This window comes from Mus caroli, unplaced genomic scaffold (assembly GCF_978045245.1).
Source record: "Mus caroli unplaced genomic scaffold, Mus_caroli_1 scaffold_19, whole genome shotgun sequence".
Lineage (NCBI taxonomy): Eukaryota > Metazoa > Chordata > Mammalia > Rodentia > Muridae > Mus > Mus caroli.
Window position 1 is genome coordinate 71951840 of NW_028227274.1, and position 18321 is coordinate 71970160.

An 18321-nucleotide genomic window follows, 5' to 3' on the forward strand; every position below is an offset into this window, starting at 1 on the left:
AGTGACCACTGCTCGTTTCATACCAATGAAAGCAGTGTAACAAACCTAAATTCAAGAGTCCAGTGAATCAGTCTGTGTATTTACAATACCAGCAAGGGTAGGCAGGTGGGGAGGGAGTGTTAGCCATGACACGAATGCCGGTGTGCTGGACATGGATTAGCTCTCAATACAGGGCTTCTCGTTGGTGTTCCCATTTTCTTCACTGCACAATTTTTGAATAATAACATAAAAATGATAACAGCCATCTTTTGTGTACTCTCCACATACTCTCATCATGCACACTGGCAAAGACACACAGTATGCCAAGAGACAGAGTCACTGAGCTTAAGAGATGGCCCAGCACTGAGAATGCCCAGTGCTCTATTATGACAAGCAGTCGGATGGCAGCATCTGGGAATGCTCTCTTCTGGCCTCTTTCAGTATCTGTACACACACAAGTGATAAAAATAAATCTCTAAATATATTAAATAAATATATGGAGATGGAGCTCACATTAAATTGGTAGTAACTTAAGAGGAAATTTAAAACTATCTATTACTCTAGCAGCACAGAAGCCACACAAGACTCACCTGCAGCCGTCCGTCCAATGTCCTCTGTATGGTGACACATTTGCTGGGATGAGCGCCGTTGGTAGTTATAGCTGTTATTAAAGAGTCCAGCTCATCTTTTTTCTCCTTCAGCTTCTTTACCAAACTCTCAATCGCTCTTTTTGCAAACGTTTCACTCTCCCCGCCCTGTCTGTGACACATCAAACTATGCACAATGCTCAGACAGGCATCATTACTTGTTGGTGTGTTTGTTATAGACATATTGTCCATTTGTTCAAGTTTTTTCTTTTAAATCAAACTCTCCAATTTCTGGAGTAATTCTGATCTTTTGAAGGCAGTGAAAACCAATGGCCAATGTTGCAAGAAAAACTGTCAAGACATCTGGTGAGCAGGATGACCTAAGAAAGAAAGAGACATGAGAACACATTTCACAAGGTAGATACAATTATTTTGGGAAGAAAAACTATTCCATTTAAGTCAAAAGACTCAATGCCCATAGTTTTAAAAATGCTTAAAGTTTGAAATGGCTTAATTATAAAATAAAGCTAGTTTTGATACTCCAAAATCATTAAAAATTCAGGTCTCCTTACTATTGCATAGGCATACTAAATAGTGTTACCAAATGTGCCATTACGCCGAACTCTTCCTTAGCTCTTTCCTTAGTTATTTATTAGAACTCATACTGGCCACTGGTATTTAGCACTCACTTCCTGTGAAGCAGTGCTTCTCAACCGTCCTAGCTGCAACCCTGATACAGTTCTTCAAGTTGTGATGAACCCCAATCATACAATTATTTCGTTGCTACCTCCTAACTGTAATTTTGCTACTGTTGTGAATCATAATGTAACTATCTGACACCCACGGTATCTGATTCACAACCCCAGTGGAAGGACCGTTCAGCCTTCAGAGGGGGTCACAGCCCATAGGCTGAAACTGCTGCACTAAAGGTATTTTTAAAATGCTTCTCAACTCATTATACCCCACGTAAAGAAGGAAATTTTCATGTCTGTCAATAGTTATCACTTACTGATATGTATAAACATAAATAAAAAGATGAAACGAGGTCTTCCTCCATGCTGGCCTGGACCCACAATCCCCTGCATCAGCCTCTAAATGCGAAGCTAAACTCAGCTAATAAACAGTCACTGAAGAGACACTTCCCAGATAAGGACTATCTGCACAGGGTGGGCGGGGTCAGATAGCAGGATTAGGATTCCAGTTAGACTAAGATGTTAGACAAAGAGTTACTTATAACCCCTGAATCTGAAAATAAAAGGAGAACTCGGGAGAAAAAAAACAGTATGAAGTGTACTGTACATGGTATTCAGTATCAAGCACTCAGTATCGGAATCCTAAGATAGTGGTTTTTAAAGGATGTTACTCAAAACGCATCCATTTAGAGCTTCTCCTAATAAGGCATACCAGAGAAAATATACAAAGACAATGACAGAGGTTAATCACTCACAGTTCAAAGGTCACATAAAAAGACAGCCATGTGCACCGTGCCCAAAGTCTTTTTTTGTTTGTTTTGTTTTGTTTCGAGACAGGGTTTCTCTGTATAGCCCTGGCTGTCCTGGAACTCACTCTGTAGACCAGGCTGGCCTCGAACTCAGAAATCCACCTGCCTCTGCCTCCCAAGTGCTGGGATTAAAGGCATGCGTCACCACGCCTGGCCCCCAAAGTCTTATTTTTAAGTAATTATTTATTTATGGAGAAAAGGAGGAAGGGAGAAGTACAAGAAATCACTGTATAGTCAAAAAAGGAAAGGTAAACAAGAAGAGAAATGATAAATCTTGGCTGGGCATAGTAGTGCACACCTGTAATCCTACCTCCTTGGTTGACTGAGACAGGAAAACCATCAATTCAATGCCAGACTGTACAACTCAGTAAGAGCTACCTGTCTGCCATACACCCCTACACATACACACACACACACACACACACACACACACACACACACACACAATTTTCCTAAGGCCAGGAGATGGCTGAGTAATAAAATACCTGCTCAGCATGCTGAAGACCCAAGATTCAATCTTCAGACTGGAAGAACAGAAGAAAGTCTCCAATCTAACCTGAGTACATCTAGTCTAATACCTCTCACTGCCAGACTCACTAGTTTAATTTCCATATTACAAACGCCTGCTGTGGTGGTTTGAATAAACATGCCCCCATATGCTCAAATATGTGAATGCTTCATCACAGGGGCTGGCACTATTTGAAAGGATTAGAAGGATTGGGAGATGTAGTCTTGATGGAGGAAGTGTCACTGGAGGTATGCTCTCAAGTTTTTAAAGCCCTCCTCATGCCTTCTCTGCCTCCACAACAGGATGTAGCTCAGCTACTGCTCCCACTCTTTTGAGTGTGCCATGCTCCCACCATGATGATAATGGACTAAACCTCTGAAACTGTAAGCAAGCCCCCGACTAATCTTAGTCTTGGTGTCTTTTCCATCTCACTGTTCAGCAAATGAACAGTGTGACTAAAACACCTGTGGACCAAAAACGGGAACTGTCATTCTCATCATATACCCATTGCTAGGACAGGTTAAGTCCCACATATTGTCCAACATACACATTGCTGTGTTTCACACACTTAACTCATAACATTTCTTCGGCCTAAAACAGTCAAAACCATTTTAACCACTCAATAATTAAGCCCTAGCTTCCTTTCAAATTACAGACAAAATATTTTAATTGTTCCCAAGGGTCTCTCCTACTAAACTGTCACCTTGCTCTCAATCCCTGAGAATTACTTCCCTAATATGTTTGTTTCTTTCTTATTGTATTACTTGATCCCCTCCCTCAATTTTAAGGTACATCTTTCTTATCCTTTATTATATTTACATACCATATTACAGTAACTTCACCATATCTGTCTTTCAGTTCTCAGAGTTAAAAAAAAAAAACATTACAAATTTAGAAAACAGAGTCTCACCTTTCAAATTCCCAACACAAAGTAGTTCCTGACTTTGGTGGTTTGAATATAAATAGCCCCACAGGCTCCTATGTTTGAATACTTGGTCCCAAATTGATAAGACCAGGAGGTGTGACCTTGCTGAAGGAGGTGTGTCACTGGGGGAGGGTCACACAGGTTCTCATCATTGTCTTCCTGCCCCACCACCTCGTGGTTGTTGTCTCAACATGTAAGCTCTCACACTCTGAAACTGGAAGCAAGCCCCAAATTACACTTTCTTTTCTAAGTTGCCTTGGTCATGGTGCTTTGTCAAAGCAGTAAAAAACGTAAAAAGACATGACACATACCAAGCAAGTGTCCATAAACTGACTGTACTATTTTTTTTCTGTGGTACTGTCTTGGGACAAACTTAAGTTTGCAAAGAAACTCATTTACATTCCATAATTATTATAAATTTGCACCAATGTATAGTTTAAGTATTTGTATCTAACCATTTTCTCCACGGTGTCTATACGAAAGGTCATTCTTTATTAAACGTAGGCTGTCTGGGGCCTGGCAGTATTGCAAACGATGTATCAATTTTAAGTTTCTTTAAACACAAAAATAACTTAGCTTTCATAAAAACAGCTTCCTCATATCTTAGATTTATTGTATTCCTTATATCATAAGGATCTTAAATATAATTTAGAAGTTTCTTACAAGGAAATAGTATCAGCAGTGATATAAATGTATTCCTACACTGTATAGCTTTAGACTATAGAAATGTGATGGGACGTGGGCAAATACTGACAGGATAAAATAGAGCTGTATGTTCCAACTAAAGTTCTAACAACATAAATGACCTCCTTAAATCTCTCCTAGTGGTCTGGTCAATGAAATGGGCACAGTATCTATCTGTCCTGCCCACCCTACAGACTCCCTGAGTAATGAAATGCAACAGTGTATACAAAGCCATTCAGGAGCCATAACTGACTCAAGTCACAAACCCACACTTGCAAACACTCTAGAGCTACACATTAGTAGGCATGGATCAAAAAAGCATTTTCTCAGACCAACATCCCATTTCTGTAACAACCTAGAACAGCTCCTTTGTTGTCTTGAAATTAAAATGCAATCTACTTAAGAAATTTAACTGTCAGGGGCTGAAAAGATGGCTCAGCGGTTAAGAGTTCAAATCCCAACAACCACATGGTGGCTCACAACCATCCATAATGAGATCTGATGCCCTCTTCTGGTGTGTCTGAAGACAGCTACAGTGTACTTACACATAATAAATAAATCTTAAAAAAAAAAAAAAGAAAGAAAGAAAGAAAGAAAGAAAGAAAGAAAGAAAGAAAGAAGAAAGAAAGAAATGTAACAGTTTTAGTAGTTAGAAGAGGGAAAAGACCCCCCCCCCCAGTCAGACCCACCTGTGTTTTGCGGTAAGGTGTACCACCACATCAGAGATGTAAACAGAGAGCTTAAGGCCCTTGAACACAGTTCAGCTCAGCAGAATATATATTTAGCATGGGTTAAACTCTGGAACCCATTCTTAAAAAGGAGTTAAAATACTTGTACTTTATGTGGCCTCATAAACATGAGAGTTACATATTCAGACTTTTTAAGACAAACATTATATTGGGATATGTTGGTGATGTTGATTTTTCTCAAATGGCAAATTAAGGTCAAAAAATAAAAAAAAATTTTAAAAAATCTTCAAATAAGAAAAATTTAATTCCTAGTATTGGTCTATACACTAATTTTATTTTCCTCCTATGTGAGTTTGTAGGACATTTTCAAGTTTTGTGAGATGCCAAGGTAATTCTTCACTGTGTCTTCCAGAATGCTATCACTTAGACCCCACCTTCAAGGCCCTCTCATACAAATGTCTACAATACTCCTTAAAGAGCACTGCTTACTCGTAAGAACTGACTCTGGCTGGTGTAGTGGTGATATCAGCGGCACCAGCTAACGGGGAAGCTCAGACAGGAAGCCACTGAGGACACAGTTTCTTAAACTCTAATTTATGATCCCATCTAGGGGTCCTGAAATTAAACGTAGAGGTCACACACACACACACACACCAGTATTAAGAGGTTTTTGAACCTGCAAAAAAACAAGTAATCTAGCCAAGGCATTTCTGCCGGTATCCCAGTACTTCCCCACTCTCACTGGGTTCTCACTGCAGTTTCCAGCTCTTACTAATTTCAGAATGGTTTAACTGCAGAGGACAAAAGACAGTATTTTCCTGCCAGCATTCTTCATTATGTATCAAGTTAGTGTAATTTTGGATTATATTGTATTAGAATGTTTGGTCTTAAAAAACTGTCATTTGAGTGGCAGCCCTGAGTCTCGTTTTCTTTTACTTGCTTAATGAACTTGGGTTTGAGATTGGCACTAAACATCCTTCTTCCACCTTATACTGGGTGTGTGAGGCAGTATTCTCAGCACTGATCTCCACAAAAATCAAAATACGGACCAATTCTGAAAACACAGAAAATATTCTCTATCTGGCAGCTTCAAGTGTTTAGCAAAGACCTAATTCTTTATGTAAAAATCAACAAGCCTGTCCATCCTATCAGTACACAAATTTACTTTGATCTTCAATAAATTATAAAACTTTATGTACAGCAAAATTATTAAATAAATTATGCTTTACCAGTATACCTATTTTTATATGCTATATATCCACGTCAAATAAAACTGAGTATAAAGGCTTAAAAAGCTGAGCAATGCAACAAGATTTCAACTCATAAAATATTCAAAATATTCTCTTTTCTTTTCTTTTCTTTTTTTTTTTTTTTTTTTTTTTTTTTTTGGTGGAGCAGTTGGGGGTTTCGAGACAGGGTTTCTCTGTGTAGCCTTGGCTGTCCTGGAACTCACTCTGTAAACCAGGCTGGCCTCAATTTGCCTGCCTCTTGCCTCCCAAGTGCTGGGATCTAGGATTTGAAGGTAGTGGTGAAACATGTACCTATGAAGACTAGATTCAATCCCTAGCGCGTCCGTGTGTGTGCACAACACATCTAGAAATCCAAGCATACTACCAAACACGTAAGAACTAAAGAGATATGGAAGCAAACGGACACATAAAACATTTCCATCTTGCTATAACACATTACTCAAGTTATAAAGGGCTATGGTACAGTTATAATAACCAAGTCCCCAACTACCTACTGTTTAAGAAATATTTTGTTTAAGCTGTTCTGTATCTCAGATACATGTGGTGTTCCCACCCACTGCCCATCTCAGAGACTGACAGAGCGCTCTCTTCCCATGTTAGGGAGAGGGAAGGGAGGAAGGGAAGAGTCCCGCATCTCCTTTTAAAGGTTATTACTCATCCTTGCCTTTGATTGGCCACAGTCATATGGCAATACCACTGATTCTCAACAAGACAAACTAGTCTCCCAAGGGCCATCTGGCAATGTCTAGAGACACTTTTGGACTCTGGTCCTAACCGTCTGAATGTGACTGTTCTCGGAGAGTGGAAGTGGAGCAGGGTCGGGCCTGTTTAGTTCTTAGTTGGGCAAAGTTTTTGATGGCCACTGTCGGGAAGAGAAAGTGAGAAGCAGAGAATCACTGGTTGTCTAACGGTAAAGGACAGGAGAGTACCAAGCATCCTTCAAAGGCAGGCAGGCAGACTATCCTTCAGAACAAAACAAAACTACCCAAAATGACAATAATTCCTGGGCTATTGCAAATTTCAAGGAGAGGGAGCCATGAGAATACTTGGTAAAATAGTACTGTCTACACACATGAAAATGAACTGCCAGGCTAAGGAGAGTGGGCGGTGATGTAAGAGTCACATATTCTGTCAGAGTAGGTTTCTGTCAGGAAGGAGGAGGAGCACAGCATCCCGTTACAGGACAGACATCAGGAGCTGGGATGGAGTCCACAGGAGGGTGAGCACCAAGTGTGGGGAGAGGTGAGAAAGACACAGGGAACTAACTCTACGACATACACTGTACGAGCATTCGCTTCCTACAAGTTACGTGTTTTGGTAAGTGACTCTAAACCTGATACTTAGCATGGAAATATTTTTTACAAGATCAAGAGGTCTGCTCTCTTGCAGGTGCTGGCTTAGTGAAATATGACCGGGAAAAAATTCTAAACATAAGCAAGAAAAGCAACTGTTCAGCCTTACCTCCCTGTGACAAGCTACAGCTTAGATGCTATGCGGACAGCTGAGTAGCGAGACAACATCTAGAAGCATAAAGTAAATGAACACAACCAATGCAGCAAAAAGAACATTTGCTCCTAGAATGAACAGTATGAGACAATGGGAACGTGCTGTCGCTCACTCCTAAGTCCTAGGTTTAAATGTTTTTACAACACCAGCTTTAAATGAAATAATCTGATTTTAGAATTAACAGGTTCTGAAGCTAGGCATGATGGCTCATACGTATATGTAATCTTAGCACTTGGGAGGCTGAGGCAGGAGGTTTGCCATAAATTAAAAGTCACGCAGACAGTACCTATCATATTGTTTAAAAAGAATCAATAAATACTATATATGGCATCTATTTCCTAGGCCAGCATATATTTCACCCTTTTGCGAAGGCAGTCTGATTTTCCAGGAAAAACCTCACTGAGGCAGGTGAGACACCTCCTAGGCAGAGCATCCTGGCCACACTGTAGTCCCAGGGATGGAAAGAACCTGAGCCAGTGATATTAAGTTCTGATGGAAAATGGGGAAGGGATGTTTGAAAAGAAAAAGAGCCCTTTAAAGGCTGGGGATGAGCTTGGTTGGTAGACAGCCTACCTATAGCAAGATACCTAGCTTATGTGGGCCTGGGGATCAATCCAGGGTATCTCAACCATTATTGTGCACATGCCTAAATTTGTAACACTGGAGAGCTGGAGACAGGCTAGAAACCTGAAATCCATGAGACCTTCTCAGCAACGGAGGGGAAGAAGTCCCTTTTACACTAGACCTAACACTGGTAAGAGTTACCCTGTGAATTTAACAGGAAATCAAGTCTAAAAGGTGATTTTGACAATAATGGTTGGGATCCTAAATCTAACTATCTAAACTCAAGCCAACAAAGTCCCCTGTTACATGTTCCTGAACTAGAACTAGTTACTTTAAAACTACTCCCATCAAACTGTTTTCTGATTCTCTTTATTTACAAATTTGTCTATTTTCTGACCCTAATTTTTTAAAATATGGCTTACATTAACATGTATCTTATTACAAATTAAAATTTTAAGTAAATTTAATTCATTTTCAAAAGGCCCACTAATGATAGCCTAAATAACTTTTATAAAAAATAATATAAGAATAAGACTATTTGCCAGGCAGTGGTGGTGCATGCCTTTAATCCCAGAACTTGGGAGGCAGAGGCAGGCAGATTTCTGAGTTTGAGGCCAGCCTGGTCTACAGAGTGAGTTCGAGGACAGCCAGGGCTACACAGAGAAACCCTGTCTCAAACAAACAAACAAACAAACAAAATGACACTATTTTATATCTGTGCAAATTTTTCTACTGTGTAGATGAACAGATAACAGCTGGATTCTACCTTCTTTAGCATTCAATCAGCTGTGGATTTTAAAATGCAGGAAGAAAATGTGTCACAGATATATGTATAATTGAAGAATATTTTAATATCCCTCTCAGATAATAATGGATATCCATCTCTTATTCAATGCCAAAACTTAGCAAATGGAGATCAGTTAAGGTTATTAAGTGGAACCTGAATTCTGAGACTTGTTGTATAGAAACCTACTGGGTTGAGACTAAGGGACGTAGCTCAGTAAGGGAACAAGCATGAGACCTAAGTTTCATTACCAAACCCATGACAGGAAAAAAAGGGGAGGGGAGGGGAGGGGAGGGGAGGGGAGGGGAGGGGAGGGGAGGGGAGGGGAGGGGAGGGGAGGGGAGGGGAGGGGAGGGGAGGGGAGGGGAGGGGAGGGGAGGGGAGGGGAGGGGAGGGGAGGGGAGGGAAAGGGAGGGGAAAGGAAAAGGAAAAGGAAAAGGAAAAGGAAAAGGAAAAGGAAAAGGAAAAGGAAAAGGAAAAGGAAAAGGAAAAGCAAAGCTGAGCGAGATGGCCATGCTGGGAAGTAAAACCAGACAGCTCTCTGGAGCTGAGCACTACAACACCAGCAAGCTCAAAAGCAAAGTGGACTACTACTGACCAACAGCATCCAGGACAACCCTCTGGATGAAAATGAATCTCTCCATCTTACTCTGGATGTATTTACAACCTTCAGAACTGGTAACCTAGGGAAAATACAGGTTCATCAAGTTACTCAGATTTCTAAATGCTGAACCATTTCCGTACAGAATATTTTGTATGTTCATTTGTTGTTGTTTTGACACAGGCTGTCTTAGAACTCACTGTGTCGACCAGCCTGGCCATGATCTTCTTGCCTCCACTTCCCACAGGCTAGGATTACAGGCACAACAACCGTGCTCAGCTTTCATGGATTTTTAAAAACCACATTCCTTAAAAATTACCAATAATCTCACCAGAAAAATCTTTTAAGTATTAAAAAAAAAAGCTAACTAATGCAGACAGAACCAAGTTTTCCAGAACTCTCATTTTCATTTGAAAGACTGGTGTTTTTCTCTGACAGCTCAGTCACTTTCCTGACTGTGCCGTTCCTGTCACCAAACAGCCAGGTCTAAAGGGCAGTCTAGCTACAGGCGCTCTACTCTTCTGTGCAGGGAAAATGAGGACGATGCTCCATCAAGAAGCAGTGTGCAGCCAGCAGTCCAGTAAGCAGTGTTCCTAGACATGAGCAGTACACCTGAACCTGCACGAACGGTTCAGACGCACACAAAATACAGACTATTTAAAAGCTAAAGCTGTTTGTTTACTTCTTCACCACAGGCACTCCTAAGCTCAAGCTGGATGTGAAAAGCACACGGTTTGAATTCATGCCAAGAGGCTCCCGCTCGACCCACTGCTGCTCTGTGCCGCAGTGCAAGTGGACACAGCGAAGACCAAACAACGTCCCCGCCCTACTATGAAAATTATTTTGAGCTCATGACCCCTTTAATAAAAGGAGTGTGGGGCTTCCCAGAAGTCTACAGAGCATATTTTGGAAATCGCTGTTTTAAAGGATTGGAAATTAAGTTGAGTTTTAATACCTGGCAACTGGATGAGGGCTGTGTCTTATTCCACAAAAGCTCCAAGTAGCTATAGCAGGTGAAAGCCAAGGTAAAGAGCCCAAGTCTAACGCGGTCTAACGCGCTGTCAGTTCTACAACGCACAGGTCTAACTCACAGGCTTCTCTTCACCCGTCACCAAAACCACAGTAAAACAAATTATATCACCATGAATAAATACACATAATTTAAGAGTAATAATAAAGTGGCTTTTAAAAATAATTACCAACATCATTTCAGTAACTACACACATAAAATTATTCTTTCAACTTAAAGTTTACCACTTTTGTTTTTGGTTTCCTTTGAAAAAACATTTCACTGTGAAGCCTTGGCTGGCTTGGAACTCAAGAGCTCCTCCTGCCTCTGCCCTGGAATGATGGACTGAGGACTGCACCATCACATTCGTCCTCACCTGATCTACATAGGGCCTGTAGCATCAGATGCGCTCAGTGACTCACAAAAATCAATCTCTCCATCTTACTCTGTATTTATAACCTTGGGAACTGGTAACCTAGGAAAACACAGGTTCAGTGAGTTATTCAGATTTCCAAATGCTGAACCATTTTCTTACAGAATAGTTTACGTGTTTGTTCATTTGTTATTGTTTTGACACAGGGTCAAACCGTAGCCCAGGCTATCTTAGAACTCACTATGTAGATCAGGTTAACAACTCCTGGCTTCAGTTGGCTAATTAAGCATTAGTTCTGTCATCCTTCCACCAAATGATTCCACGGATACAATGACTGTCCACCTATTAACTAACTTCTCTGGGATTAACTAGTCTGTAGTTATCACTAATAAATATCCTTAATTCAGCTCTGCATTTATGAATATATTTTGAAGGCAGGTGTGGGCACAAATATGTAACCCCATTACTCAAGAGGCCAAGGGAAGACGATCTGAAATTCAAGGCCCTGTGGCAAAACATACATACACACACACACACACACACACAAGCACATATAACACACACTTAAGTGGAGAGAGCTCAAGCTGTGCACATTCATCCACATTCAGACCCTACAAGGAGAGCGTTTATCACAAGCCTTTTCTGTTTAATAATAAAAGATGCATTCAAACATGTAAATTAGAATTTGGTAAATTCTGAACAAAACACTCAAAAGTACTGATGATCAAAAGGTATAAGAAATAAGTAAGAATAAACAGTATAAGTAACCAAACCTTCACAACCAAGGGGCCTTTATTTCCTAACAGTGATAGCCATGATTCCTCCACTCCACTCCCATTCTCAAGTGTGGGCTCGTGGGTGCATGGGTGCGTACATGCGTGTTGCCACATGTGATGGAATTACAGGACAAGAACAGTTATATTTTTATAAATCATTCTTCCAAAGCCCAGTGGTGCAGATGACTTTGTAGGCCAGCACTCTGCTGGGACTTCAGGTTCAACAAGGAGGAGAGGGTAGGTAGGAGCTCAGCGGCAGGCACAGCACTCGTCTAACCAGGGCAAAGGCCCTGCCTTTAATCACTTCAAAAACCTTAATGAAAGAGAACATGTACCCAGAGGATCTCCCTACAGAACTGCCGACTAGCTGGGCTAGTTGAGCAACTTTCTCACAATACATAAATCAACCCCCACCGCACAGGGTTAATGAATACAACTTTCTTCTAAAGGCTGTGAAGTCATGGTCAGAAAACGTTATCACTTCCAAGCAGACTAATCCCTTAACACAACCAAATTCCAGAGCTGAGGAACTGACTAGACAGGAGCACACACTGTTCCTTCTGCAGAGACTGGAGTTTGGTTCCTAGCATCCACCTTGGGCGTGTGGCCTCCTTAGTCACCTGCAAAGACACACTCACACATGTGTAGCTAAAAATTAATAAGGGACTGGAGATATGGCTCAAAGGTTAAAAACCAGTGGGTGTACTTCCAGGACATGGATTCAAGTCCCAGAACATATGTGGTGGCTCACCACCATCTGTAACTCCAATTTCAGGGGATCCACAGCCCCCTCTCCTTACCACCCCCATACCAGGTACACAAGTGGTGAAGTCATACAAGCAGGCAAAAATCCATATACATTGGATTTTTTTTAATTAATGGAAATAAATCTTTAAAAAAAGAAACCAAATTCTATTGGGAATTTAAATGTTAATTTAGAGACCAATTTCATTATCATAAGAAAAAGCATCCTAAAATTTGTTATTAAACAACACAAATAATTTTAAAATAAAGTAAGGGGGGACAGGAAGGGGAGGTAGGCAAGAGAGGAAGAATGACCCACTAAATCAGAGTTGCAATGGTTCCTTCTGCATGAATATATCACTGCATTAAAAAGAATGTAAAGCTGAACTGAGCAAATTATCACAGGCCTGGGGCTGGAGAGATGGCTCAGAGGTTAAGAGCACTGACTGCTCTTCTAGAGGTCCTGAGTTCAAATCCCAGCAACCACATGGTGGTTTCACAACCATCCATAACAAGACCTGATTCCCTCTTCTGGTGTCTGAAGACAGCTACAGTGTACTTACGTATAATAAATAAAATCTTAAAAAAAAAAAAAAAAAAGATATCACAGGCCTGCTGTTGCCCAAAGTTCAAGGCTAGCCACATCTACATCATAAGACCCTGTCTCCTAAACAAATAAAAAAGAGAAAGAAAAGAATGTAAAAACGACCAACCAGCTTAAAAGATGAGGACCCCAAGGCTCAACTACTGTGGTTTCTAAGATGGTTACACAGCCCAGTCCAACTAAATCAAAATTTCTGTGGGTAGGAGTCAGGCATCACTGTTTTGTAAAGCTCTCCAAGAAATGTCAATGTTCAAACAAGACTGAAATCATTGCCCCTAAATTCTGGGATTGAAAAGAAGTAGAAAGAGCTGGGAGGCCACAGCTCTGTGGAAGAACTTGCCTGACATTCACGACGACCTAAGTTCTATCCCTAGCAACAGAGGGGGCTAGAGCTGATAAAAAATAAATAAGAATCAACCCCATATGATAACAAGTTTTTTAAACTAGGAAAACAACTCTTATCTAAAATATGAATAAAAAGCAGTTGTGTTGTGCAGACAATCAACATCAAACTGACTGACACAGTTGTCTCTAGTAAGTGTCTGACCGATGGACTTTAGCAACCTCAGCTCCTGAGCACAGCAGTCTAGTTTTACATAAGCAAGTACCATACTCGTTCGTCCTTAGTATCCTAGTCGTCAATTTCATATTCCAAATACATTTTCCTGGATGCCAGCTATATCATGGAGTAGTGTCAAGGTGACACAATCTAAAATATCTTGTTTCTGAGAAGCTGGTATTCAGCCAAATTTTCCATTACCAAAATTACACATTTTAAAATAAAGGGAAAAAAATCCAACAACTCTAAATGTGACTCATTAGCATGAGCTGAGGATATTACAGTATCATAACAGAAGTAGCTCATATGCATGCTATCTATACATATTTATCAGTTATCTGAATGTCTACCTTAAGTGAATCTTAATCAGCGGATGGGGGAAGGAACTAAGTAGCCTGAGAAAGCTGTACTAAATGTGACATTCAGCTCTAACTTCAGCTCTCACCTAGCACAGAAACAATGACAGCCTTTAGTCGGGTTAGCTGTATGCGTAACTGAGGACCACCTGAGTCAGTCCTCCTCACCGCTTTAACACAGCACAGTGGAGGGTCGGGGTATCCAACCATACAAGAAAGCACTGAGAAAGCTATTACAAGATGCTTATAAAGAGACACTCATTCTGGGTGAATCAAAAATGAAAACAAAAACAAAAACCTAGGCATCAACTAGATGGGGGACAAAATAGAACTGAAGTAGGTAATATTTCATCAAAAACAAAAAAGAAAAAAAAAGGGATTGTGCTCTCATCTAGAGATCAAATTTTAAAGAAGCCCAAATATGCACTTTAGATTTAACCAACTCTGCAGACTCTGCAGGGTTAACTGCCCTGGTACAGGCCCCAGCTATGCACAGCGCAATTAGAATAGTGTGTGCCAATGTTTCTATAACTCTGGCTCAGTTAGAAAAATAAAAAAACGGGTTCTAACTGAGAGGGGGGGGTCTGCATAAAGTATTTTACTATTCCACCATCAATACGGCCCCTCCCCCATATGTGTGAAGCAGAGAATCCAGAGACAAAACTCACCAACAGAATACTTGAATTAACATGTAGCATACATGAAAGTGACCTTAAAGAAAGCAAGATCTGTACATCTCATATAATCAAAACTAATTCAAGAGCAAAGCCATCAGGGAAGTTCGGGTCCATATAAAACATACGCCAAATCACTGCACTGACTTGCTTAGCACAAATTTTCCTTAATTCTGTAAACACAATTTTAATTCTTCCCAACTTAAGATTTACAGTGGAAGCATTTAGTCCAAAAGTGTCAACTACATCTTCAAAAACAAAAATATGTAATACCTCTTTAATGCATACTCACTCAAAAGCCTAGAAAGCAAAGAAAAAAGCCACCTGTCTTAAGACAGTCACAAAAAACTAAAAACCGTTATGTCAATTCTCTTTGGAAAGGATTTGTTTTAATTCCAGCAATTGAAGCCTACATAATTCATCACATCTGAAGCTGCTTCAGGCTATGGGTATTAGTCTGCCTAGATGCATGTTTGTAACCAGGTCACTGAAGAAAACACACTCCTGAGCCTATGAGCACCGTGTCGCAATTTTGTATCCCAGCTCCTGAGAAGCTGAGAGACACGGATGGTCAGGAGTTGAAGAGAGGAGCAAGAAGCCCTAGAGACTCATGACAGTACACTGAACAAAGCATTAGGGAGAAACTGTATTTTAAGTAATATTAAAGCAATCATTTACACTCTGAAATAACATGTACTAATCCTACCAGATAGATCCAAGAGACAGAGTCTACAGTAGGGAGAAGTTTACTTCTCTGAATAGCCTATGCTACATACATTTCAACTGCAAGCGCTTCATATCCTGAATGCAAGGTAAATCTGTAAAATCTCTAACAAAAACTATTCAAATGCGGTGCTTGAAATCTAATTGCTTTATGGAATTTATAGATTTCTGTACATTCAGTTAAGATTCCACACGGTTTGTGTCAGCAGAAAGTCCTGAACCTGATTCTTAAAACGTTCAAAGACTCAAGCTACAACTGAGAGGAAAAGGATGCTAAATCTGGCAAAATTCAACGATTGTTAAAAAATTAAGCGAGATTACAAGCCTGCAGAACACGAATTCAAGGTGCTTAAAATAACTCCCTCTTTATCTCGTTACTTTATTTCTAAGTAAGTGACAATCCCACCTTAAGTTATCAAAAGCTGAAGGTACTGATAATTTCTAAAATGAATTACCTGAAAACCAACTTTAAAAATTAAGTTTATTCCAGGTTTTGTGGGGTGGGGCAGTGAGGAGGAGCTATCAATAAACAGGGCTTTTTAAAACCTCTGGCAAAGGAACCTTTCAAGTTAACTAAACACGCCCTTGTCTTTGAAAATCTGGCTTGAGAAATCATAACAGCAGTTTGGGGTGCTGAAGCCAACGCCCTCCACCCTCCACCAATTTCACGCTCCGTGCATGTAGCCCTAACAATAAAATAAACTACGCCTTTTATTAGGAGACACGTTTTATTAGGGGAGGGTGGTTCAGTTAGGCGCTAAGAGTGTCTCCCGCACGCCGCCATCACCCACAATACCCAAAAAGTAAACAAATCAAAGCTACAAACGTAAACTCAGAGCACACAACCAGGAAGAGAAAGTGGGGACAAAGAGAAAACAAACACTTGCTGGGGGGAGCGGGGGGGGGAAGGCACGAGGACCCGACCCGGGGCACCCCGGGCACAACGCACTCGGGCCGGCCCGACGCGACGGCCCGGGCCGCGGCCAAACTCCTCCCGAACAACAAAGAGCGGCGGCACGGACGGGGACCGGCGCCCGAGTTCCCGGGACGGCGGGCTCGCCTAACTGCGAGCGGAGTTGGGGCCCGGGAGCCACGCGCGGGCACGCGGAGCCCCGGACGCGCGGGGGCGACCCACCCGAGCCCCGCTGGGCCCACGCTCGCGCCGGTCGCCGCGGGAGCCCGCCCCGGGGCGGGGAAGCGCGGGCGCCGAGGCCCGGGCAGGGGAGGACCGCGCGTTACCTGGGCTCCGCGCCGCGGCGCGCCTCGCCTCGCTGTTGCTTCCCGGGCCTCGCCCGCGGCGTCCGGCCCAGGCGGCCCCCTCTCCCCACCGCGCCGCGGACCGCGCCGGCCGGGCCGCTGGAGCTCCGGAGCCGCCCCGCCGCGGGGGGCCTCGCTCGCGGGCGCCGGCTCCGGTCACGCGCTCCTGCCCCGGGGACGGCCGCGGAGCGGAGCGCGGCGCGGGAAGGGCCTCGGGAGGACGGCGGCCGGGCGGCCGGGCGGACGCGAACACGGGCTCCGCCACCCGAGCCGCTCCGTTACCGCAGCGGCGACGACGACCAGGGCCGTGTTGTTGCTGCCAACTTGTCGGAAAGACACTGAGCATGCGCGCGCGGAGACCACATCCGGGTAATTTCAGGGTTTGGCCCTTCCCTCCCCCGCTCCCCTCCCGCAGCGCTCCTTTCTCCCCGCTGCCCCCGCCTCCCGCCCAGAGCAGGGAGGGTCCCAGTGCGCAGGCGCCCGCGGGCAGCCCGGCGGCTCTGGCTGAGTGCGAGCAGCCAGCAGCGGCGCCGGAGGGGAGTCGCCTTTTCGCAGGATGCCCTCTTCAGACACGGAGTGCGGTTCACAGAGTACCCAAGCAGCGCGGGACAGCACGGGATGAGCGATGGGCAGGCCTGCCGGGTTGGGTTGGCTTTTGAAGACCTTGGTGGACACAGCCGGACGGAGTACGGGTGTTTGTAGCAGTTTACTTCCGAGCGGATCTCTCTCTCTCTGTCCCTTTCATCACAGCGGCTCCAAAAGGTTGAGCTCGGAGGCGCGCGCGACAGTCAAGAAGTCACACATTCCAGGGCCTAGCCCGAGGTGGCCAAACGTGAGCAGTTGGGAAAGAGGCGGGAATTTCGAGTTGGAGGCGACCTTCAAGACTTGCTTAGTGTACACCTGCTACATAGGTTATGCAGGCTGGGATGCAAAGAAAGCTCATTTTCAGAACTTCACACCTTACAAAACAAGTCAAAAGTATCTCTCATTACTTAAGTGGTCCGCTATCTAAAACTTTCAGGGCAACGTAAAGGGACAATTGAAAATTTGTTGTCCATATACGAAGCCCTGGGTCCATCCCACCACAAAAGTGGTGCATTTGGTGGCAAAAGGCCCGTCTTTGATTTTGACGTTGTACTTACTTTCTTGTATAATTTTATGAATATTGTACTTAGTAGCTAGAACACAAGCCTGCCGTATGGTCCCTGGCTTTAAATCACAGCCCATGCATGTAAATCTTAGCCCTTGGGAAGCAGAGGCCGAAGGAGCTCCAGCCTGGTGGATTTACGTGGCAAATTTCAAACCAGGACTAAATAGGCAGACCCTAACTTTAAAATTATTCAGACGTCTAGGAAACATGAATTATATGGTGTCTTTTTGTTTCCTTTTTCACCTTCCCTCAGGGTTCCTTCTAGTCCAGCTGTTAGACCAAGTCATTTCTTAAGTCTGTTAGAGAAACTTTACACACACCAATGTGTAACACCGCCCCCCACCCCCAGGGTAAGCCTTTAAAAAGGGACAATTCAAAAGTTGATGTCTGCAATGAGAAAATAAATCACTTAAAGGAATCGATAGTAAATTCCTTCGCAAATCCAATTCTTCATTGTCATCAAAATTGATAGGTGCAGTACAAATTGAGTTATATATAAAAAGAGAGAGAGATGAAGT

General features: G+C 42.7%; 1 protein-coding gene across 1 annotated transcript in view; it reads right to left on the bottom strand.

The window, feature by feature from the left end:
• Positions 1 to 16969, bottom strand: part of Smad4 (SMAD family member 4) — a 55700-nt gene extending 38731 nt beyond the window's left edge. The window contains exons 1-2 of the mRNA XM_021150940.3: positions 16636 to 16969; positions 570 to 946 (exon numbers count right to left, since the gene is read on the bottom strand). Of these exons, the coding sequence (XP_021006599.1) occupies positions 570 to 818 (249 nt within the window). The 5' untranslated portion in view covers positions 819 to 946; positions 16636 to 16969. The remainder of the gene's footprint in view (positions 1 to 569; positions 947 to 16635) is intronic.
• Between the last annotated feature and the right edge of the window lie 1352 nt (positions 16970 to 18321).